We start from the raw sequence: 25813 nt of genomic DNA on the forward strand, positions 1-25813 counted from the left end.
TAAAAATAAATTTACGAAACTCAACTTTTCTTAAAAATAAAATTTACAAAACTCAACTTTTCTTAAAGATAATTGTGCGAAATTTAAATCCTGATTCGAAAATTTTAATTATGATTTTAAATTAATTTCCACTTTATATTCAATAATAAATATTCTCCAAATGGGAATTTAACAAAAAAGAACTTTAAATCGTATTATTAAATCAAATGATAAATTTTTCTTTTCAAAAAAAGTCGATAAATCTTTCAGATTGACAGAGTTATGAAAAGCAATTTATCACTTCAATTTCTCATATTTTATGAAGAATTCAAATTTTTCTTTTCGGAGCTTTCAAGTTTTAAATTTATATTTTATAAAAATGATAATTATTTTTACAGAAACTATTATTATTATAATGGAAATTATTTTTCTTGCGAAAAGTGTTATTATTTTTGTAAAAATTGTTATTTTTACAAAAACTATTATTATTTTTATAGAAATTATTTTTCTTATAAAAAGTGTTACTATTATTTTTACAAAAACTATTATTATTTATTATAAAAATCATTATCATAATTTATAGAAATTGTTTCTAAATTTACACCTTTTATTTCGAAAATTTCTAAAGATCAAATATTAATGAACAATTTATTATTATTGCCTCACGTGAAATATTTTTAATAAAAAATATATAAATTTTATTTCTATTTTCAGAGAAAATTCCCCCAAAAAAAAAAACTAAATCATCGTTCAATTTCATAGAGAGAGTGACAGAGATTCTCGCTGGGAAAATTTGTTGTTTAATTATTAAAAATTGCAATCTTAATAATAATTTTAAAAAAAGTTTGTTTCAGCAAAAAAAAAAATATGATTTTCTATTTGACAATGAGAGCGCACGAGACCATGTCGCTCCAATTGGCACATGTCCCCCCCCCCTCCTTCCACCACTGTTCTCGGGGAGAATGAATCCATGGAAACCGGGGTGGGTTCGCAGATCATAACAGAAAACTATACAGTAGACGACGAACGTTCGTCATTCACTCTACGAATTGAAGAATGAATCACACGCTCCACGAATGAACTGACATTTGTCTTTTACCTGTTGGCAATATAAACAACTCTATATACCAATTGTCTATTGAAAGTGGAAACTTAAATTTCTATCGAAGTGACTTGGAAAGTGTGTCAAACGGAATTTTCTTCTTTTTACTCTTCAAAACATTATTGTCATGAGAGTGTCATCGTCATTACCTTGGATTATGTTTTGAAAAGGAAGGAAGGAAGGAAAAAAAAACAAGTGTTACAGTTTTTCAAGGAAAATATTATTTCAAGTCAGGAGAAAATTATTTACCAGCAGGTGTAGGTCGCAAAAGCGACCTTCCCTTTAAAAAAGGTTAGTTACACTTTTTAAAAAGAAATTTTATTTTGAATTTTGATCGTTCTATTGAACTGAATTTATTTTCTGTCGAAATATTATTTGTTCAAATTAAATTAAATTTAAAAGCAATTTAAATTTACCACCAACTTTGTTAACAATTTAACAAATTTTATGAAATTTCGAAAGTTCATTTGAACTAAATTTTATTTTCTGTTTAAATATTTATGTCCAAATTACTTTATTGAATTAAAAAGTAATTTAAAACCACCAACTTTGAAAGAATTTGATAAATTTGGAAATTTTGAACGTTCATTTGAACTAAATTTTATTTTCTGTTTAAATATTTTTGTCCAAATTACTATATTGAATTCAAAAGTAATTTAAATTTACTATCAACTTTGTTGAGAATTAATTTTTATAATTATAAAAAATATTTTTTGTAAAATATAAATTCAAAGTAGTGACAAAAGTATTGGCGCTCATTTTAACGCTCAAAACTTTAAGGAGATTTAAAGAATTTTTTCTTAACAATTGACAATAGAATTTGGAAATTTTTTCAATTCTTTATTCTCTTGTTTTCTAATTCTTTTGAATTCTCTATGAATTCTTCTTTCTTTGTTGAAATTTCATTTTTAATAAACTAAATTAATATTTCTTCTTATTTATTTATTTATTTTTTAAATTCTAAAATTTAGATTTTCCTAAAATTTCGAACGTTCTAATGAACGAAAATTTCAATTCTATTTAAATATTCTCAAAAAATTACTATTAATTGCAAAATAATCCAAATTCAACGTTTCCTTAGTTAAAAAATAATTTTTTATGTAGAAAATTAGATTTTTAATTAATAAAATATAAATTGAAAGCGATAACAAAAATATTGTGGTTCATTTGAACGTTCAAAACTTTAGTGACAAAAGTTTAGAACGTTGAAAAAAAACCCATTTTGATACTTTGAATTTGGAATTTTATTAGAAATTTTAAAAAATAATTTACAAAAATATTTTTTTGAATTTAAAAAAGTTCATTTCTATAGAAGTAAAAATTTAATTTACTTGTTTCTTCAATTTATTGTGTAGTAATTTCGTTGGATTGAACGTTCACAACTTCGGAAAAAAATTTAATTATTGAATTCATTTTCTTTTAAAGTGAAAATTTTTTAGTAGAAAATCGAATTTAGATTATAATATTCATGTTTATTCAACAATTACTTGAATATATAGGTCAATAATTATTGATTATTCCAAATACAAATTTTGAATCTCTAAAAATGTACATTTTTTTAAAATTAGATATTTTTCAAATTAGAGTTTTAAAAAACCTGAAATTTGGAAATTTTTGTCATAAAGTTATTCCTCGTTTTTCACGCATCTTTTTATTTTGTAATTTATTTTCTATTATATTTTGCATTTTATTAATTTTTTTAATTTTAATTTATTTATATAATTTTCACTTTTATTTAAATTTAATAGATTTTAATTTAATAATTTTTCACCCTTTTATTTGAATCTCGTGCACTTTAATTAAATCGTAAATTTCTTTCATTGATGCGAATATAAATTTTCTCGAGAGCATCCGTCTCGACTCAAGAACTGTTAATTCACCAAAACAAAAAAAAAAGAAAGAAAAAAAGTAAAGAATGTAGACTTGACCATATGTATATACACTGACTTAATTATATCCATTTAGTCATCACTACCGGAAACGGTATTTCTCGTATTATATTTTACTGCGCTTGTAATTTTCAATATACACATATGTATTGTATATAGCGTAGAAAATAATGGAATTGCGATAACAAAGTTTTGTTGAAACATTACGTGTCTCGTTAACCTTCCCGAATACAATTACTTTGAAAATCAATGTCCTTTCTTGAAATTAGCACACATCGGAAAATCGATTTTGCAATTTTTTCATAACTTAAAAAATAGCGCAAGCAAGAGTAAAAAAAATTTATGTAATATTTATTAATCGAGAATTAAAAAGAACGTCTGAATGTTTCAGAATTTTTGAAACTGAAATAAATTGTAGAATAATGACAATGTATTGTCGGATGATTCAACAAGTGATTCACTATTTAGAAGAGTATTTCCTCAATAGGAGTTCAATTTAATTGTCTGGAAGTAAAAATTAAAGGAATATTTTTTTTTATTTATTAAAATGCGAAAAAAGGAATAAATTTACGATAAAATTAGTACTAAAATAATTTATTAAATATTAATGTTAAAACGTGAGAGAAAGGAATAACTTTGTGAAAAAATTGTGACTAAAGTGGAATAATTTATTTTTAGTTAATTGTCCGCTTATATTTTATCAAATAATTTTTTTTATTTATGAAAATAATTGAATTCTTGCAACGAATTCTATTATTTATTAAAATAGTTGGAGTTTTGTTGATATTTTTCGATATTTTTGAAAATAAGTAAATGAATTTTTACAAAGAATTTTATTAAATTTTTCAAAAAATAATAAATAATAATAATTTCAGATTTTAATTTTTGCAAAATTTTAAATACAATTTTTTTTCTCTTCCTGAATAAACAGAAAAGAAAGAAGAATAATTTTAAAAAGAAAATAATATTTTTTACATTTATTTTTGTTTAAAATTTTTTTTCTCTCAATTATTTTTCTCTCATTAGTAAAAATAAATTGAAAACAGAATAATTTTGTTCGTTACATTTCCATTGTTATTTGTACATGATAATGAGCACGTGGACTTTTGTCACTTTTTTTTTCCTCCTCTCGTCACGTGTATTTTGTACTCTTTTATTTTTTTCTCCATGACACGAGAGGGTGAAAAATAAACGAACTGAAAACGTGAAATTTAAACGATCGCTTAATTAGCATACACAACTTCTATGACGAATGATCATCACGAATGGGAACAATATTTATTGACCTATTATTGCTCAATTAACTTTTAAACATCTCTTTAAAATTTCCACTCGACTTATCATAAACAGAGTCTTCATTTTTATGTACTGATCGCAATTGTAATTAATGATGTAAATTAGTAGAGAAAAATATTCTTTCTGCTTTTAATTTTCCAATTTTCGAAAACAAAATAATTTTTTAATTACATTAATTTAATTTTCCTTTTCTTAAAAATTAGAGAGAAGGAAAATAATTAATTTTATTTTACGTACAATAAAAATTTTAATTGAGTATTGACCGCAAATACAAAAAAACTGGTCAACAATGAAGATTTTGTTTTAAAATTTTCAAAAACAAAATCTTTATTGTTCACGATTTTTTTTTAAATTAAATTTAACTAATTTATTTTTAAGAATTTTTCTTATTTTCTTTAAATGTTTCTTTAATAATTTGGCATTGACATAAATTGATGACTATTGCAATAGGAAAAACGTGCGTGGGACACGAATGGAACTTATTAAAAGTGGGCGGCAGTGATAAACAGAAACAAAAATTTTAAATATTATTTTACAACAATCATGACCTGAACGAGGAGAAAATACGAAAAAAAATAATCGAATACGATAATAATTATTTTTAGTATCAATAATTATTCTCGACAGAAGGCAAGAAAATTACAAAAAACATAACATGTATTTTTATCATTATTTCTGTCCTAGTTGGAGTATTTCAAAGGGAAAAAAAAGTTTTTTTTTCTACCCGCTGAGGAATGGGAAATTTATTGTCAGACTGAAAGAAAGTTTATTTTCACATGAAAATAAAAAAAAACTAGAAGAGAGAGGTTAAATAAAATCGGGAGAAGTTTCGTGAGAGAGGCTTTTAGTTGGATAATTGTGTTTATATTGAGGTTCACACAAAAGAACCGCGTGTATGCTCTTCAATTATGGAGAGTTTCCCAACTAACAAAATAGCATTAACTTGCGTAACTTTGGAGTATAGAACTGTCTTCCGAACAAGTTTTCCATTAAAATAATTCACATAGACACAAAATGAAAAATTCGTTGGTAAAAACAAAAAATTCTTTTCAGAAAAAAAGAACAATTTCGTTCTGTATAGTCTGAAATTTTTGTTGAAGGATAGAATAGGAGGAAAATTATTTAACGAAAAACAATTTTGTTCTCTAGTTAGAAATTTTAGTTGAAGGAAAGAATAAGAGGAAAACTATTTAACGAAAAACAATTCTGTTCTCTATAGTCTGAAATTTTAGTTGAAGAAAAGAATGAGAGGAAAATTATTTAACGAAAAAATTGATCCTAAATATAGAAAAAGGTGAAACGTCTACCTGTGAGCGTACTTTGCACTCTTTCGAAATGTCAGCAGCTGCTGCTACTGCTATTGCCGTTTCATATCCTCAATATGATGAAAAAGTGCACGAATTAACGATTAGGGGTGCTGACCGAACAGCTGTTGCTTCTCGTGAATATTTCGTGCAACAGTTGAAAAGGACAGCTGCACTGTTGGAATTTCAAAGGATGAGTCAACTTCACAATTTATTTCCTATATTTTATTCTCTGGGAATTTTTTATCTTCATTCAAATTGGATTTATTTTTTGAAAATGAATCTCTAAAATCTAAACTTTTATTTCTGCTTGCAGAAATTTTCGTTTTGTTTAAATTCATAATATTTATCTTCTTCTATACAATTGATAATCGTTGTATTTTAGTAGTCTACTCGCAGTTGGAAATTAGTTGCAGTTTTCTTTTTTTTCCTGACTTTTTTCAATATTTTTTTTCTTTAAATATTTTTCGAATTGAAGTCTTGCAAGGAATTTTATCAAATAAAAAATTTGAAAATAATTGAATTTCTTTGAAGACTTTTATTGTTTATGAAAATAATTTAATTTCTACGAAGAATTTTATTATTTTTAAAAATAATTGAATTTCTACAAAGAGTTTAAATATTAATGAAAAAAATTGAATTTTGTCGAATAATTTTATTATTCATGAAAATAATTGAATTTTGGCTAAGAATTTTTGAATCAATTCTTTCAAAAATTATATTAAATTTTTTGAAAATAATTGAATTTCTACGAAGGATTTTAAAAAAGATTTCAAAAATAATTGAATTTCTATGAAGAATTTTAATATTAATAAAAATAATTGAATTTTGGTGAAGAATTGTTAAATTAATTCTAGAAACCAGAATTCTTTCAAAGAATTTTATTATAATTTTTTGAAAATAATTGAATTCATTCGAAGAATTTTATTTATAATTTTGAAAATAATTAAATTCTTTCGAATAATTTTATTCAAATTTATGTAAATAATTGAATAGTTTAAAGAAATTTTATAACAATTATATTAAAAATAATTGAACTGTTTTAAAGAATTTCTTTGACTTTTTTAAAAATAATTAAATTCTTTCGAAGAATTCTATTTAAATTTAAAGAAAAAATTCAATTTCTGAATTATTTTATTTATAAAGTAAATTGAATTCTGGTGAAGAACTTTTATTAAAAATTTGGAAAATTATTGAATTCTGGGGAAGAATTTTATCAAATTTTCTGAAAATAATCGAAATTTGTCACAAAATTTAATTTATTTATGAAAATAATTGAATACTTTAGAGAAATGTTATGACAATAAAATTGTATTGAATGTAATTAAGTTTCTGCTATGAATTTTATTATTTATGAAAATAATTGAATTTAGTCGAGAATTTTATAAAAGTTGAGATTTTTGAAATGTTTTTTAGCTAAACTTTAATTGAATATTTCGAAAATAATTGAATTTTATAAAGAATTCCTTCAAGTTTTTAAAATACAATCTTGTTTAATAATAATTTTAATTACAAATCTTGATTATTGAATTTTATTAAATTTTTTCGAAAATTTCTTTCTTTCTGGGATTCAATTAAAATTTTTGAAAATAATATGAATTCTTTCCAGAATTTTTCTTTTAAAATTGTACTAAAAATAATTAAATTCATAATTTATGAGAAGAAATTTATTTTTATTTTTATTTATGAAAATAATTGAATTCTTATAAAACACTTTATTAAACTTTTGAGAATAATTAACTTTTTTTGAAAAATTGTATTACAAATTTTTAAAAATAATTGAAACCTTTTGTGAAATTTTACTAAAATTTTATTAAATTGCTTCGTAAAATTTTATTATAATTTTAGAAAATAATTAAAAAAAAACTGTTAAAAATTTGTCAAAATAGAAATTGAATCCTTTCGTGATATTTTATTAAAATTGAACTTTAAAAATAATTGAATTCTGTCGAAGAATTTGATTGAAATTTTTGAAAATAATTGAATTGTTTGCAAGAATTTTATTCAAATTATAATAAAAAATAAATAATAATAGTAATTGATTATGTTTAAAAATAATTAATTTTCTGTAAAATTCGAATCTCAAATAATTTATTGATATTCAAAAAAAGAAATTTAATTTTCTGTCGTTTAAAAATTGAATTCTATACTCTATATTAGTTTAAAGTGATCGCTACTCTCTGAGATGACAAGAACTACCCTTTATTGAATTCTTTTATTTTCTCTCTTTTAGTTTGTTTCTCTTTACGTGCACCAACCGTTATGCGAAATTGAGTTTAATTAATTCTATTCTCAAAGAAAACATAACCGGTTGTCAGTCAAAGCAATTTACAGGTGCCTAAAAGAATTCTAGTTATTTACTCTCCTTAACAAGTTATATAGAACTTAATTAACTCGATTCAAATTAATCTAATTGGAAAAGAATATCGTCTCTGTTAATTAGTACATACCCCCAAATTGCTCAAGGAAACATTTTTTTAACAAATCAAAAACAATTCCAATTATCGAATTATTCTTCTTTTTGATAAATTAATTAATAAATTAATTAAATAATATCTTACAATTCTATGAAATTAATATAGCAAAAAGAATAAAAAATTTTCTGTGTTTATTTTTCAGGTTGAAAAGTTTTTATCGTTCGCTTGTCTCTTTTAGTTTCTTTCCACTTTGACACTAATTTAAAATGGAATTCCATTAAAGAAGGCTTCTGGAATGTGAAATTGCAAGTTGCTGGGTGTTTATGTCACGTATCCTAAAAGTTTGATGAGAATGAGAATCTCTGGCTTGCCTTGACGCTCCTTACAAATCGATTCAACTGTACTAAAGGCTAGGCCAACCCTCTCTGTATAATATACATGTTTGATATATGTATATATGAGAATATGTGAAAAGCATTTTGCACTCCTCGAACATTTATCGTATTCTATTTATCAATATATATTCATTTAATGAAATGCAAGCGTCCAATGCAGCTCAAGAGCAAAATGTCAGAATAATTAAAAGAAGCTTCTTGTTGAATTTCAATTCATCTTTTAACCAATGAAACAATCGACTCTCTCAAGGCACTTCAATATTGTTTATTTAAATGCAAATTTTCTATTTATTATTTCAAAATAACTCTTCGGTAAATATAAATTAAATATCTCTTCTATTTTTACATCACTGACACAGGCACATAAATATTTTCTTCTGTCAAAATATTTAGTCAAAGTTAAATTAAACATGCGAATCGAGAACGAAAAATTGACGATGATTTTCTAATTATAAAATATCAAAATCTGTAGACCTATTAATAATCGAACAGTATTCTGAATGTCAATGTCAAAAGTTTGCCACAAAAATTCGATTTTTTCCGATATCCAAACAAATTTCAATTTTCATTCTGAACCTAAAGAATATTGTGATTCACTCTGAAAATTATTAGATTGGAAATATTTATAATACACTTATTTGTGAATATCTTCAATTGTTAAATTATTCGAAACCAATTATTTTCTTAAAAGAAATTCGATTATTCATAAAAATTGTGAATCCAAAATTCAATTATTTTTTTCAATTCTCACATAAAATTAGTCTAAATAATTCAAAAATTATTATTTTATCAAAAGTTTTGTAAAAATTTTAATTATATTCAAAAAAAGTTCAATTTTTTATTCTGTAAAGTTCGTTTACTGTAAAGAAATAGAAAAAAAATTCAGCTTGGCATTTTTAAAGTTTATAAGACTAATAAGAAAGTTCAGGATAAATTAAGTGTTTATACAGTTTTTTATTGTTAATTAAAACTAAGAACTAGAACTTTAAAAATAAATCAATTTTTTCGAGGAATTAATAAAAATAGTAAAATTAATGAAAATTGTATTAAAAATAATGGAATTCTTTCGAAAAATTTTATTGAATATTGTATTGAAAATAATTGAATTTTGTCCGAAGAATAGAATTTTAATAAAATTTAAAAAAATTTAATTCTTTCAAGGAATTTAATAAAAATTTTATTGAAAAGAATTCAATTATTACGTAGCATTTTATCAAAATTTTTGAAAATAATTAAATTCTTTTGACGAATTAACTAAAAATTGTGTTTAAAATATTTGAATTCTTGCAAAGAATTTAATTCAATTTATTTTTTACGAAAACTGGATTTTATTGAAGAATTTTATTTAAAAATTTTGAAAATAATTGGATTATTTCAAGAAATTTTTTTCGTGAGTTAAATAAAAATTTTTTTTAAATAATTGAATTCTTGCGGAGAATTTTATCAGATATTTGTTAAAATAATTGAATTTCTGCGAAGAATTTTATTATTTTTAAAAATAATTGAATTTTAAGGAAAAATTTTTGAATCATTTCTTTCGAAAAGTATTATTAAAATTTTGGAAAATAATTGAATTTCTGCAAAGAATTTTTGTACAGATTTCAAAAATAATTGAATTTCTGCGAAGAATTTTATTACTTTTAAAAATAATTGAATTTTTACAAAAAATGATATTGAACTTTTTGATTGTCCAATTATATCAAAAATTTTTCCAAAATAATTAAATTATTCGAAAAAATTTTATTACAATTTTTGAAAATATCTTAATTAATTCAAGCAATTTTATGAAAATATTTATACTTAGAATTTTACTAATATTTTGTTAAATAATTGAATTTCTGTATAAAGATTTTAATTAAAATTTGTTAAAATAATTGAATTCTTTCGAGAAATTGATGCATTGAAATTGTAGTGAAAATAATTGAATTTCCGCAAAGAATTTTATTATTTATAAAAATAATCTAAAATAATCCAAAAATAGTAGATCATTAAAAATAAATTTTGTAATTTTACATAAATATTCTTAAAATTAATTTAAAATTTTTCTTTATCATTTACTAGATATTCTGAAAAAAATACTTTTAAACTATGTGCATATTTCAGTAGCACTATTTTTAGAGTGAAAAATAATGTTCTTACTTGAAAAAGTTTTCCAATCTTATGGAATATTTACTTTCTTGATACTGAAAACTTAAAGAAAAAAATTTACTCCACTATTTTTATTTAGTAAAAAAAGAAATTGGAGATCTCTAATTTTTATATCGTTTCTATAGGTGCAAATTTATTTTGAATTTCTTAATTTCATGTTGAGTACACGGAATTAAGTGAATTTATGTCAAACCTAATTATAATTTTGCACAATATGTCTAATTATGAATAGAGGTAAATTAACAGAAAATTTGCATTTTACAGGTGGCGTGGGGAACTGCGGTAATGGAGCTACAAAGTTGGTTACTCTATCACCTTGTGGCTGTACCGGACTGCAATCAAGGTATAAATTCTCATTAAAATTTCACTACATAATCGAACATCACTTCATCACTATAATTCTCCAATAAATTCAATTAGCCATGAATTCATTGTCATTATGTGCATTTTCATGCACTTCATCAAAAATTAGTTTCATTTATTGTTCAAAAATTATTTATTTTTTCTTTCTTAATTTTTAGCCACAATTCGTATTATTGTGTATTTTTTTTTTCTTTTTAATTTTCATCCACAATTCGTATTAATATTTTTATTTAAAAAAGCAAATTCGCATTGTTATGCATTTTTTGTTTTTAATTTTCACCTACAATTTATATTCTGTATTTTTTTTGTTTTTTATTTTTTACCACAATTCGTATATTAATATTTATATTTAGTAAAAGCAAATTCGCATTTTTGTGTTTTTTTTTGTTTTTAATTTTTATCCACAATTTAAAAAAGCAAATTTGCATTATTGTACATTTGTTTTTAATTTTTACCCACAATTTATATTCTGTTTTTTTTTTGTTTTTAATTTTTATCCACAATTCGTATTATTATTATTATTTATTTAAAACAGCAAATTCGCACATATTTTTAGTTCCTTTTATTGGCTTTGCTTGAGTTTGGAAGCATTATTTGATTTCCGATTCCGTTATCATCGACAGGAAAAGGCACTTCCACTCATGTTTGATGGTAAGTTTATTTGTCATTTATTGCTTTCATTTACGATCAAATTATATACTTGAGCATATCTCTAAGAGTAGATAAGTATGTATCATTATCGGAATTGTCACCGTCAATATTCTTCTTTTTTTAGTTTTTAGTTCATTGATATCTTTTGTCAGACAGTTGAATATTTTTTCATTTTAATCAAATGAGAAGGTATTTTTTATTGAATTTTCGAAAATTTACTTGTTTTTCGCTACTAAAAAAAAATTATAAATTAGAACTGAAATTGAATTTTTATTAAAAGATGAGAAAATAAATTGTTCCTAAAAGAGAAATATAAATTCAAAATAGAATAAAAAAAAAAATTTTTTTATAACAAAATATTTTGATTAAAATATGATAATAATTTGATAAAATTTTTTAGTGATGCAGTCCGCAGCTACAGGGGGTGGAGTTTACCCTGCTGCTGGAACCGGAAGTCGAGCTCGTGACCTGGGTCTTCGAGCTCAAAAGAAACTTCTCGGACGATTTGCATCAACCGGCACGGGCCGATCATTATTAATTGATGACGCAACAACATCACTTCTAGATAATCTCTATAAATTGATGGAAAAAACTGCTAAGCAGAGTCCAAATTTGGATAAAAAGCAACCGGAGAAGGTGCTCAAGAATATCGTCAAATTATCAATTAAGGTCAGTGTGATAATTTCTCTCTCCCCGCCGTAGAAGACAATTATCTAATTTCGTAAAATTTTCAATTTATTAAATTAAAAGAAATTGAATTCCTGCAAAGAATTTTCTTATTGTTAAAAATTTGAAAATAATTGAATTCTTGCAAATGATTTATAAATAATAAAATTTATAAATAATTGAATAGTTACAAAGAATTGTATTGTAAATAAAATACTTTAAATAAATTAAATCAATAAATTAATAAATTAATAATTAATTTAATTAACATTGAATGAATATATAAATTATTTTGTATTTTTTTGCAGATTGGACTTTTGCATCGGAATCAACAATTAGTCCCTGGGGATGAGGAGAAAATTGCTGAAATCAGATCGTCATTGAGATCAACAGCAATGTCAGTAGTTTCATTTTACGAATTGGATTACAGTTTCGATAAGCCGTACTTAACGAAAGCCTTGGAAAGATGTAGATCTGCAATTCAGAATTTAATAAAACCTCATCTCACCGACAAGTCACAGGATCGTTGTGACCTTGTCTTTGATTTTCTCACACATCCAGATTTTTTGGATTCAATTTTTCGACAAGATTCCGAGCAAAGGGCAACTCTTGGTTTATTAGTCAGTGATATTAATAAGGCTCTCGATGCCGGTCATCTCTGATTTTAAAACAAAAAACAAAATCCAAATAATTTCAAAAATTCAACAACAAAAAAATCCTCAGGAATTAGGAACAATTTCGACTGACAAAAAGAAAAAAAATTGTATCACGATTAAAGTTTAAATTTCACAAATTTCGCGATTTTTCAAAAGTGAAATTTTTATTTATTTTTTTCTAGAATAGAAATAAAAATCGTATTTTTAACATTTGGAGAATAAGTGAGGGAATAGTCATTGTTTTTCTCAAAAAGAAAATTCTAGAATTGTAATTTAAAAATTTGTCTAGAATGAAAAGAAAAAGTTTTTTTTAAGAAAACTATCTCGAATCTTTAAGATCGTGTTTTAAAAAATAAGATCAGATTTTCAAAAAAGAAAAGAAAAAAGAAAACAAAACCATGCTCATTAATTTTTTTTCGGAAAATACGAAACAAATTTTGAATAAAATAAAAATCCCAATCAATTTATTCTTGATAGGCTGAGAAATATCTATAAAAATGGACAATGCCAATTATTCATTCTGCATTTTGATGCAGATTCTATGTGTAAAAATATATTTAGAATTAGAATTATGAGTAATTCCTAAAAAGGCGAAAAAAGTCCTATAAAAAAAGAAGAAACCCCCGCCCCTCCCTTTGCATTAAAAGAAAACAAAATAAAAATCTCGTTTTCAAATGCCTTATTAATCTCAGATATGACAAATAATGTGTAACATTTTTGTATGACCAAAAATTTAATCGAAAAAAATACTATTTTTTTTAAAGGTCATAATATTATGCACTCTATCAAAAACATATCGTTGAAACATTTATCCTAGAAATGATATTTTAAGTATAGGAAACCTGAAACTAAGTGAGAATACATATCCTAATTTATCCAAAGTTCAGTTTATTTTTACTAATATATATGTAATTTATTTCCTATCATAACTGGTTTCGAAAACCATTTTTTTGGGAAACCCCGTTTTGTATACATTATACAATTTTTATTTTATAATTAACTTAAATGAAGAGTAATCTTCAATTTGTAAAAAGTCGTCATATATCATCAATAAATTATTTATAAATAATCGACAGGTTTTTTTTATTGAATCATTTTTTAAAAATGATTTTTCTTTCCCTTACGCAATTCTTTTATTATTTTATATTAATATGAAAATATTATTTTCTTTTTTACAGGATAAACATTTCGAAATTTCAAATGATGAATAATTAATTCAAGATGTTTTGCAAAACAAATAGTAATGATAAACATCTGACGGATATTGAGAATTCTTTAAATTTATCGAAAAATTTATAAAATACGGATTTAAAAGGTATGAAAATTTTCCTAAATTAGTTATATATTATAATATATGTTAAAAGTTTGACAATTAATTTGTAAATAGAGTAATTAGAGTTTTAGTGAAATTAATTTCCTTAAAATTTTGACAATAATTTCTGGTAAAATTTTAGAAAATATTTCAAGAATTGGAAGAATTGTTGTTCTAAATTTTAGTGAAAATATATTTTTTTTAATTATTTAATTAAAATTTTGAAAAAATTGTAATTGTAAATTTTTAAAATAATTGATTTTTAAAAAACTTTAATAAAAAAACAAAATAATGATTGGCTTCTAAAAAAATATAATTATTATTTTCTCGGTTTAAAGTCGATCCGAACAAGTTAAATTAAAAATAAAAATCAACATTTAAATAAAAACATTGAAAAATTAATTATAAAAAATAAATGTTAACAAGGAAAGAGTGAAAAGAGAAATAATGAAAAAATTCGTTTAATTGAATTATAATAAATTTAGCCTTCTTTCTGTATAAGTCGGCCAGTTTATTTACAATTAGTACTTTTTGTATATGTAAAGACATATACAACAGAATTACAAATCTATGCATAACATACTTAACTTCTTCCCACATTGCATCTCTTACATTAAATACAAAATAACTCATTATTATTAATTACGGCGGATATTGACAAACAATAAAAACAATCTTGAGTTATGTCGAAGAATAATAAAATAAAATTCAACTAAAATATCTTGAGAATCAACGGAATCTTATGTTTCATTATTTTTTTTTTATAATATTTATCTCTGTCTTATTAAACGAAGTTTCTATTATGCAAATTTATGTGAAATTTCACATACCTAATTAATCAAATTCAAGAAAAAAAACTCACTTCCGTAAATTTCTTCAATATTATCCAATTATGTACAACACTTTAGTTATCGGTTTAAAAAAAAATAATAACTTTTTCTTTGAAAAATGAACAAATTTCAATTTTGAAAATCAGACACGATGTAAATTTGATTACTTTTCAATTAGATAAAAAGAAAAGTCAATTATTTAAAGAATATTATAATTAGTAATTATAATAAAACTATAATAATTTCCTAATTATCTCTTGAATACAATTCCAAATTATTTCGCAGATTTTACGCAAATTATTTCAATTATTAAAGAAAAAGGAAAGAAAACAATTAAAATTGTATGCAAATAAACATCAACTTAAATAAACTAATTCACGATCACAGAACATGAGAAAAAAATGTATAAAATATCCATATCGCTTAATGAAAAAAAAAAATATTTTTCCATAATAGAAAAATGAAAAAAAATTAATTGTTCGCTATACTTCGATACTCCACATTTAACTCAGTTCCATCATTAAAAATCATTCTTTGGTCAAACTTTTGAAATTCTCCATCGAAACATAAATCACAGTCGACAATAAATTTTTAATTTTCCAAATCAGTCTTAATCTTTTTCAAAAGTCGCAAAATAATAATAATAATAATAATAATATTAATAATAATAATAATATAATAATATTAATAATAATGATACTAATAATAATAATATTAATAATGATAATATTAATAATGATACCAATAATAATATTAATAATAATACTATAATAAAAAAAATAATAATAATAATTTTCCAAATAGAAAGAAATCGAAGATTAAATAATGAAAGAGTGAAATTTGGATTCTCGAAGTATATCGAATGGATTTGAATTTTGAAGATTATTAAAAGTTAAAATTGAATGACAAAACTGATTTTAAAATAAGATTTACAATAACAAAATAACAAAATCATATTAAATTATCGTGTCTAATTACAATTATTGCATTTTCTATAGATTCATTTAAAAAAAGAACTCTTTTTAAAATACCTTCAATTTACGAATCCAAAATTGAAAAAAAAAATAAAATTACTTTTCCCTGATTAGGCACAATATTGCTGCCAATGATTGTATAAATACTTAGCAGTAGATTACATTATTCATATAAAAGACCGATCACCACGTGTTATTTATAACTTTTCTTATTATTATTAATCAAGAAAAGAAAACTGGCATTTAACTATATAAATATTTTTCATTTAAGAGTAATTTTCCATTAAATAATCGCTTTACGGAAATTCGATGTAAATCTTTTTCTTTTAAAAAACAATTTTGACAGTAAAAAAAAGTAATATAAACGGAGTTAAGAAATAGATTTTTTTTTCATCGAAAAAGGAGACTATTTCCAAAATTGTCGCTTTTTATAAATAAATATATACATTTTGGATTCTGCCAAAAATTGAAAAACATTTTAAGATACATACATTTAAATTATCTTTTTAAATTTGCTTCTAATAAAATATACATTTTTGATTATTGTTTATAAAAATTATAACATTTTTATAATAATAATAATAATAACAATAATAATAATAATAATAATAAAAATAATGATAATAATAATAAAAAAATAATGTTACTAATAATGATAATCTATATTTTATTAACAATCGCTCTATTTCGGTAGTCTGTTCGAAGTTTGAAGTTAGTTGTTTGCTTTTTCGTTTAAACTTTTTAAATAATTTTTCTTTTCAAATATTTTCAATTTAAAAATTTATGTATTGAAAATCATTGAAATCTTGAGACCAAATTTTATTCAAATTATTGAAAATAATTAAATTCCTTGAAAGAGTTTCATTAAAATTTTTAAAAATAATTGAATTCTTTAGAAGAGTTTCTATGAATTTTTTCAAAATAATACTTTTTTAATAATCATAATTGAAAATTTGATAAGTGAATATTATTGATTTTTTTTTTGCAATAATTGAATTCTTTCCAGAATTTTCATACAATTTTTAAAAATAATCAAATTCTTTCGAGAAATTTTATAGAAATTAAAACTGAAAATAATTGAATTTTGAAATAGAATTTTTTAATCAATTCTAGAAATCTGAATTCTTTCGACGATTTTTATTTAAAATTCTGACAATAACTAAATTTGTGCGAAGAATTTTATTAAAAATTTTTAAAATAATTGAATTCCTGCGAAGAATTTTCTTAAAAGATTGAATATAATTCAATTTTACAAAGAATTTCTTTCACGATTTTTAAATAAATCGCGCTTGTTAAAAAATTGTAACTAAAATTTTGATTATGAAATTTTTTTTAATAAAAATTATTGTAAATAAATTTTTAAATTCTACCCAGAATTTTATTACAATTTTTTAAAATATAACTTATAAACATATTTATAAATATAAATTGTATAACATTTTATTAAAACTTTTGAAAGTAATAATTGAATTGTTTCGAAACATTTGATTAAATTTTAAAAAATTGTTGAATTCTTGAGAAATTTTTTAAATATTGTATAGAAAATAATTGAATTCCCGAGGAGAATTTTGTTTAAAAATTGAAGTTTATATTTGAAAATAAAAAATTGTTTAATTTTGCATTTAATAATAATAAATCGAATACCGCATTTGGCGTTAAGCGCGCCAAATTTGCTAGTAATAAAAAAGATAATAAAAAAAAATAATAATAGTAATAAAAATTAAAATAGTTATAAATTGAGCAAAAATGTAGCAATAAAAAATGTTTCTTAATATCATAAAAATTTTCGTTATAATCAATTTTTGGCAGAAATAAAATTTATGAACTGCGCATGCAAATTTCCCTTTTTTCCATTGAATTCGCTTGTTAATTGATTTTGCATAAAATATTATCACCAACGAAATTATTCGTTATTTAGAAACCTACTTACATAAACAGTTCTTTGAATTGCACACAATCAAATACGTTTACACCATCACAGTTTACACACTGTTCCACAGTAACTATCTAAAATATGATAGTTTTTTACTTAAAACTAGATTTTTTTTTAAATTTCATGAATAACGTTGTTCATGTTTCATTCATTCGCACTTTTTTGTTTTTTTTTTTGGAAATTAGTATTTTTTTTTCCTAATTTATATTAAGAATTTAGGTATTTTGTTTCATATTCGTCCTTAATTAAAGGTCATTGTGACAATTTTAATACTTAAAATTTCCAAAATAAACTTTAAGTTCAGTTATTAATTTTTAAAATTTTGATTTAAAAATTCATTTCTAGAAATTAATTTTCTTTAATTCTTTAATTTTTTTAATTCATTAGTTTTTTAGTTTCTTAAATTCTTTAGTCCTTTAATTTCCTGAATTAAAATGACATTGTTTGTCTTTAATGAAGCCATAAATTAAAGACGATTATGATAAAAAAAACCCCTCTTAGTCATATTCTGCAGGACGATAGAAAACTTTAGAAATTTTCATTTTATGTAAAATTTAAAAAATAAGCAAATAACCAGCTTAACTTATTTCTCTTTTACTTTATTGTATAATATTCATGCAATTCTCATAAATATTATTATAGTTTTAATTGACTAAAATAAGTTAGTTTTTTTGTCTAAAAATTAAAAATTTTTACTAAAAAGAGAAATTTCTTTTTGGCTATTTGCATTTTTGATGTTAAAATAAAATCTCTGGAATTTTTATCGCCTTCCTTGTGCTATTTAAATCAATTCCCCCCCATTTTCCCCAACATGCGATCTTGATATAAATGTAATATAATGTTGTTTACAAATAACTGTAAAATATTTCGAGGCCAGTCACTTGTTAAGACACAACTCAGCTCTTATTGCAAAATTTGTTTTTAGAGCTTTTTTTTGAATCCTAAAATTTCTGTTCACATTTGACAAGGACTTTTCTGTTAAACATGAACGCATGTTACTAACAAAAAAAAAATAATTCCTACATTTTATCTAAAATTTTCGTCTCTCGAAAATTGCCAGTTGTGATGATATTGTATTTTTTTCAATTATTTTAACTAACTATTCGTAAATTTAAAGCATTCAAAAAACTTACACACGAAACGAACTCTAAAAATGTCTAGTTCTTAATTCTCATGTGACACACTGTAAAAACTTATTTCACAAAAGAAATGTGAATATTTGTTTGTTTTTTGTGTTTTTTTTTTCTTTTTTTTACTTTAAGTAAAGATTGTAAAATGTTGTGTGTGTGTGAATTAAAAAGCCATAAAAATTTTAAGCGAGTTGTCAGCCTACAGAAAAATATATCGTATTTTTCAATCGTAATTCCTGGCTATTTACAATCATAATATTAATAATCACTTTTGTAAAAAGTATTTCAAACTAATATTGAAAGAAAAACTGTGTTATAAAAATTCCCAAAACGATTTTCTTTTGGGAAAATTTCAGTATTTTCTCAATTAATGATTTAGCCTATATGTTTAATGTTTTTTTTTTTGCATATCCTTCGTGTCCTTTTACGTATTATTAGAATTTTTATAATATAAGTAAAACGACACATTCAGTCTAAAATTCCCATAAAGACCTGCATTCTTATTGCCAAAGTCCTGCATAATTACCGTAAAGATTCGGTGGTAAAGGACCGCCTGCTGTAAAGAGGCGCGTGCCCGATTGATCGTAACAGTGAGTATAAATCGCTGGCGTATATTTCACATTTTGAAAACCATCAATGTACTCTTCATCCGGAAACTGGAAATATAAATATTATTGAAGTTTCGAAAGAATTTTTTCTCAAAATTCATTTCGATGTCTCAGGTTAATAAAATCTTATTTCATTTGTCCAAATATTTAAATTCAAAAGAATAATATTTAGAGTTCAGTTCAATATGATTTTTAATTTCAATTGTCAATTCAATTCAAAAATTGAATTTCTTTCAAAATTTTTAATTAAAATTACAAAAAAAACTCCATTATTTTAAAAAAATTCAAAGAAATGTTTTAAAAGAGTTTAATTAGGATTTTCAAAAATGTTGATAAAATTCTTCGAAACAATTCCATTATTTTTAAAAATTTTAATATAATTCTTCGAAACAATTCAATTATTTTCTTAAATAATAAATTACTTCGCTATGAATTCAATTATTTACAAGAATTTTAATAAAATTCTTTGCAGAAATTCAATTATTTTCAAAAATCTCAATTTTTATTAAATTCTTGGCTAAATGCAATTATTTTCATTTACATAAATAATAAATTTCGTCGTAGGATTTCATTTATTTTCATTACAATTTTAATAAAATTTCTCGAAAGAATTCAATTATTTTCTAATATTTCAATAAAATTCTTTGCAGAAATTCATCTTTTTTCCATATATTTAATTAAAATTATCTAAAAAACATTTTTAAAAAATTCAAAGAAATTCCTTAAAACAATTATTTTCTTACAATAATTATTATAAAATTCATAGCAGAAATTTAATAACCTTCAATACAATTGTCATAAAATTTCTCTAAAGTATTCAATTATTTTCATAAATAATAAATTTCTTAGCTACGAATTCAATTAATTTCTAATATTTTAATAAAATACTTTGCAGAAATTCAATTATGAGGTAGTATTTTTACATTCATTCATATTAATATATTATATTTTTTTAAAAGAAGAAAAAAAAGAAAAAAAGAAAGAAAAAAAGAAAAAAAAGAAGAAAAAAAGAAGACCTCGTTAAAAAAATATAATATAAGAAATTCAATTATTTTTAAAAATCTCAATTAATTTTTATAAAATTCTTGGCAAAATTCAATTATTCGGTTAAATAATAAAATTCTTCGTAGGATTTCAATTATTTTCATTTCAATTTTAATAAACTTTCTGGAATGAATTCAATTATTTTCTAATGTTTTAATATATTTTTCTGAAGTTTTCAATTATTTTCATAAATAATAACATTTTTCGTAAGATTTCAATTATTTTCAAATATTTTGATAAAATTCCTCTCAAGAATTGAATAGTTTTCATAAATAATGAATGTTGCAAAAATTTCATAGTTAAGAAAATTCTTCGCAGGAATTCAATTATTTAAAATTTTTTTAACTAAATTCTACGCGAAAATTCAGTTATTTTCTTGTCAGAAAATCATTTATTTTCAAAAATTTTAATAAAATTCTTCAAAAGTATTCAATTAATTTCATAAATAATCAAACTCTTCGCAAGAATTCAATTATTTTTCATAAATAATCAAATTCTTCACAAGAATTCAATTATTTTCATAAACAATAAATTTCTCCTCAGGAATTCAATTCTTTATCCTTTTTTACGTGAATTTAAATTTATTTCGAGCTAAAATTATATAACACGGAAAATTGCAAAACTTTCTATTAAATTGTCAATTAAAATAAGATTTTATCAACGGAAAGCGTCGATTTTATCAAAAATGAAAAAAAGCAAAAAATTACTCACCACATATCCTTTCGATGCTTTCAAAACGGCCGTACGATTTGAATTAATTGAAGATTCTAGGTACTTTTGAGCTCTAATATCAAAAAACATTAACATTCCTAATCCAGTGCCTATTGTAAGCACTGTTCCTTGAAAACTTACGGACCTTATACTACAACCATTATACCTGCAAATGAAAAATAGTTTCAATTAACAAAAAAATAACCAACTTTTTAGAAAATTATACTCGATGATGTAGTTTGGGAAAACGGATTTTTGTTTAAAAAAATCTGCTCTTCATACTAACCGGGATGGTATTTTTTTAATCGATTGTAAAGTTCTAGCGTCCAAAAGTAGTGTATGAGATCGGCAGCCAATGGCATAGACACCCTTCTCTTGAACGGCCATACAAACATTTTCTTGACACGCCGGCAATTTACGAGAAATTTTTTGTTTAAATGTCTCGGCCTCCCAAATGTGAATGAAACTATTTAGAGAAAGCGCTGCAATTTCACCGTAAGCTTTATTGAACGCTAGCGCACGCACTTTTTGTGCTCCTCGACACTCCTTCACGCAAACTGGTTGAATTAATCTGCAATTTTTTAAATATTCGGTCAAATTTCGAAATAACAAAAATTGTTCTTAAAATGTATCACAGTATCTTTTTTCCTTCAAAATAGGTGAACAGGTGAATTATGTATTTTCGAAAACTAGGTGACAAGAAGGTGACAAAAAAATTACAAAAAAGAAAAAATTATTAAAGAAAATTGTTTTCGAGATTTATATCTTAATTTCCTTTTCTTCATAAATATTTAAAACTTTTAAATTTATTGATAGGAATAAATAGGAATGTGTAAAAATAAAATTTTGACTAATTAACATTTAGATTCTTTAAAATATTAAATAATATAGCAAATCATATCCCCAAAAGTTCTTGTCGTCACCTCTAGATTAAAACCTAAAGAAAAATGATGAAAAAACATTTAAATGTTGTTACCTGTGAGATGGAATATCAGCCTTCTCCGGAGCATCGACCCATTCGCTAAGGACCCGCCATAGAGCCATTTTTGAGTCTTTCGAACCGGAAATCAAAAATTCATCATCCATCCAACACAAATCAAACAACCAATCCCTATGACCACCTTCTCCAACGCACACGGGATCTAGTGTAGGCAATCGATAAATTGCAATTTCATTGCTATTTCTTGCACCAGTTGCCAGCAAAGTTCTAAAAATGCAACAATTACTTTAGAAATTATTTTTAATTTTATACAAGTAAAAAAAATATAATTTATTTAATAATTGAATGTTTCTTTAAACTTAAATTCTCATAAAGAATTTTATCAACAAATTTTTAAATAATTGAAAAATCTTTCGAAGAATTTTAATAAAATTTTTTTTAAAGTCATAAAATATCCAAGACTTGCAATTTATAATTATTTATTTATAAAATATTTTTAAATACCTAGAGGGATTAATTTGCACCGAATGAATACCACATTGTTGCTCTGAAATTGCATTTGTTCCAGTCATACTTTGTCTTCCGTGTAGAGATGGTATTTGGTCCAATTTTTGTGTCGCCACATCGTACACCATTAATTTGTTGCACTTAGTTCCAAAGACAACTTGCCTATCGCTCAGCCATTGCGAGGAAAATACTTTATTCATATTATTTAAATTAACCGAAGATTCTTTAAACAAATCATGAGTAAGCATATGACGCGAACCGTATTCATGATTAACCCTTCGAACTTCTCGTGTATTTGTTTCACGTGAACGTACATAATCGACGAAGTTAAAGGAAGTTCGTAAAAATTGTTTTCCCTCCGTCACTGTTTCCTCTTCGTCATCACTTGTCTCATAACAGACAAAATCCTCCGGCTTATCAGGCTTTCGATTCCTCTCCATTCTTAAAGCTTGTCTAGAAAATAAAAAATCAACATTTAAATTTTCAATCCATTTAAATTTATCTTTCAATTTAAATAGTACATGAAAATATGAATCACTCCGAGAATTCTTTTTTGCAAAAATTTAATTACATTTCACGAATATAATAAATTTCTTCGTAGAACTTCAAATATTTTTAAAATCTAATATTTTAATAAAAGTTCTCAAAAGAATTTAATTAATTTTAAAAAATGTAATATTCAATTATTTTCAAAACAATTTGAATTGAATTCCTCGGATGAATTCAAATATTTTTAAATATTTCCATAAATTTCAATTATTTCCTAAAATTTCAATAAATTCTTCGAAACAGTTCAACTATTTTTATAAATACTAAAATTCTTTGCAGAAAATAAAATTATTTTTTATCCAATTTAAATAAAATTACACGAAAGAATTTAATTGTTTTCTAAAATTTCCAATTATTCTCAAAATTTTTGTACAAAATTCTATATAAAAATTAAATTACTTTCAATGCAATTTTTAAATAATTCGTCAAAAAAATTGAAAGAATTCAATTATTTTCAAAAAATAATAAAATTCTTGTGATGAATTCAATTATTTTAAATACATTTACATTCAATTATTTTCAAAAAAATTTTAATTGAATTTCTCGAAAAAATTTCATTATTTTCAAATATTTCTATAAAATTCTTCATAACAATTTAATTATTTTTTGAAATTTTAATAAATTCTTCGAAACATTTCAATTATTTTTATAAATAGTAAAATCCTTTGCAGAAATTCAATTCATCTCAAAATAATTTTCATAGAATTCCTCGAAAGAATTTAAATTTTCAATTATTAACATTAAATGCATTTATTTTCTAAAATTTTAATAAATTCTTGGGAACAATTAATTTATTTTTATAAATAGTAAAATTTTCCGCAAGAATTCAATTATTTTTAATACAATTTTAATAAAATTCTTCTCCATAAAATTCAATTGCTTTTAAAATTTTCAATTAAAATTATTATATAAACTCCAAATTTTAATAAAATTCTTTGTGAGAATTCAGTTATTTTTCTAAATAATAAAATTCTTTGAAAGAATTCTATTACTATCCAATTTTTTGATAAAATTCTTTGCAACAATTCGATGATTTTCAATACATTAATTTTAAAATTAAAAATATTTGAAAAAAAAAATTATAAAAAAATTAAGAAACAAAAAAGCAAACAACAACAATTTTATCAACATTTTTTTTTTTAAATAATTGAATTCTTTTGAAAAATTTTATTAAAGTAGTAGATATTAAAAATCATTGAATTGAGGAAATTTCTTTGGAAATAATTGAAATTTTGCCTTGAATTTTATTAAAATTTTTGAGAATAATTGAAATTCGGAGAAGAATTTTATTATTTTTAAAGATAATTGAATTTTTACAAGAATTTTTTTTTAATTTTTGAACATAATTTCCCTGAATTCCCTGACCTGTGGCAACCCTATTTAAAAAAGGTACAAAAAAAGAAATTAAAATTTACCTTCGAGCTCGACGATCCTCCAATCTTGCACTCTTCGCACAAGGTGGATGTCGACCATAAATTGTTTGTCTCTGTGTTTCCGCCATTATTAATCCAATTATTTTAATCACCCTCAAAAAAATGCTTCCACTGCACAAAAAACAAGAGCGTAATAACAACAATAAGAATCAGAGTTTATTGACCTCACAATAAGTGTCACGTGTTTAAAATAAACTCAACGAGAAAAAGCATTTTGAAATTTAAAAAATCACACATTTTCTCAGAAAATAATTTGTCAGCTTCTTAAATTCATGCTTTCAATAATATGTAAAAACATTTTTTTTCACATTTCCCTTCAGTTTAAAAATAAAAAAGAAACAATCAAAACATTACTCATGAAAATGCAATTATAAATATGTGACAGTTGGAGTTAAATAAAAATATTAAATAGAAAACGAAATTCTTGCCAGAAGAATAATTTTTGCGAATCAATTCTTGATTGTCAATATTCTTGAGTGTTGAGAATTTTCAAGGATGCTTCTAGTAATACTTGACAATATTTGAATGATTTAAATATTGGCCTTTTTTTAATAATGAAATCAATCATCAACAAGAGTGAGATTGAGAGAGTGTTCAATTATTTGTGTTTACTTGAAAAGCTTTAATTAATCGAACTGGGTTTTTTTTCTTTGAGAACAGTTTACGCTTGCTCGTCGTGTGCAATAGAAAACCATGTTCCAATAAAAGGAACGAGAACTGTATACAAGTATGTATTGAGCTGTTTTATGTGAGAAAATGCCTACCACCCCGAGTTCACTAACTTTTTTTTTACACCGACAAGAATATACTGTTAAGAGTGATTATTTTTTATTGCAATTTCCACGTAGTACACTATGCTTCAATCACTATTTTAGAAAATAAGTTTGGCCTGTTTAAAAAATACATAATAGGCAAAAGGAATCTACGATACTAAAAGCAACTAAAGCGGCCATGTTGAAACTTGTGTACTAGAGGT

The 25813-nt window shown here is 23.0% G+C and overlaps 2 protein-coding genes across 7 annotated transcripts; one reads left to right on the forward strand and one right to left on the reverse strand.

Moving 5' to 3' along the window:
• The first annotated feature begins 698 nt into the window (after nucleotides 1-698).
• LOC122499499 (tumor necrosis factor alpha-induced protein 8-like protein) lies at nucleotides 699-13936 on the forward strand. 3 transcript variants are annotated; one of them, XM_043608007.1, is made up of 5 exons: nucleotides 705-1372; nucleotides 10795-10873; nucleotides 11450-11544; nucleotides 11945-12213; nucleotides 12519-13936. In XM_043608007.1, the coding sequence occupies exons 3-5, from the start codon at nucleotides 11535-11537 to the stop codon at nucleotides 12870-12872; spliced, it is 633 nt and encodes a 210-aa protein (XP_043463942.1). In that variant the 5' UTR covers nucleotides 705-1372; nucleotides 10795-10873; nucleotides 11450-11534; the 3' UTR covers nucleotides 12873-13936. The 3 variants fall into 3 exon arrangements, with proteins under 3 accessions (XP_043463863.1, XP_043463942.1, XP_043463996.1); XM_043607928.1 differs by lacking the exon at nucleotides 11450-11544 and having other exon boundaries at nucleotides 699-1372; XM_043608061.1 differs by lacking the exons at nucleotides 705-1372; nucleotides 10795-10873; nucleotides 11450-11544 and adding an exon at nucleotides 11680-11733.
• A 4111-nt stretch (nucleotides 13937-18047) lies between these two features.
• LOC122499662 (DDB1- and CUL4-associated factor 12) lies at nucleotides 18048-25803 on the reverse strand. Of its 4 annotated transcripts, none has more exons than XM_043608364.1 (7): nucleotides 25620-25803; nucleotides 24820-24948; nucleotides 22853-23308; nucleotides 22385-22615; nucleotides 21695-21979; nucleotides 21409-21574; nucleotides 18048-19701 (listed from the first exon to the last, which is right to left on the reverse strand). In XM_043608364.1, exons 2-7 carry the CDS (start codon nucleotides 24903-24905, stop codon nucleotides 19546-19548), a joined length of 1380 nt encoding a protein of 459 aa, XP_043464299.1. In that variant the 5' UTR covers nucleotides 24906-24948; nucleotides 25620-25803; the 3' UTR covers nucleotides 18048-19545. The 4 variants fall into 4 exon arrangements, with proteins under 4 accessions (XP_043464299.1, XP_043464229.1, XP_043464158.1 ...); XM_043608294.1 differs by having other exon boundaries at nucleotides 25602-25803; XM_043608223.1 differs by having other exon boundaries at nucleotides 24820-25151; nucleotides 25602-25803.
• Nucleotides 25804-25813: the final 10 nt, after the last annotated feature.

The sequence above is a fragment of the Leptopilina heterotoma genome, unplaced genomic scaffold (assembly GCF_015476425.1).
Source record: "Leptopilina heterotoma isolate Lh14 unplaced genomic scaffold, ASM1547642v1 Lhet_0, whole genome shotgun sequence".
In the NCBI taxonomy this organism is placed as follows: domain Eukaryota; kingdom Metazoa; phylum Arthropoda; class Insecta; order Hymenoptera; family Figitidae; genus Leptopilina; species Leptopilina heterotoma.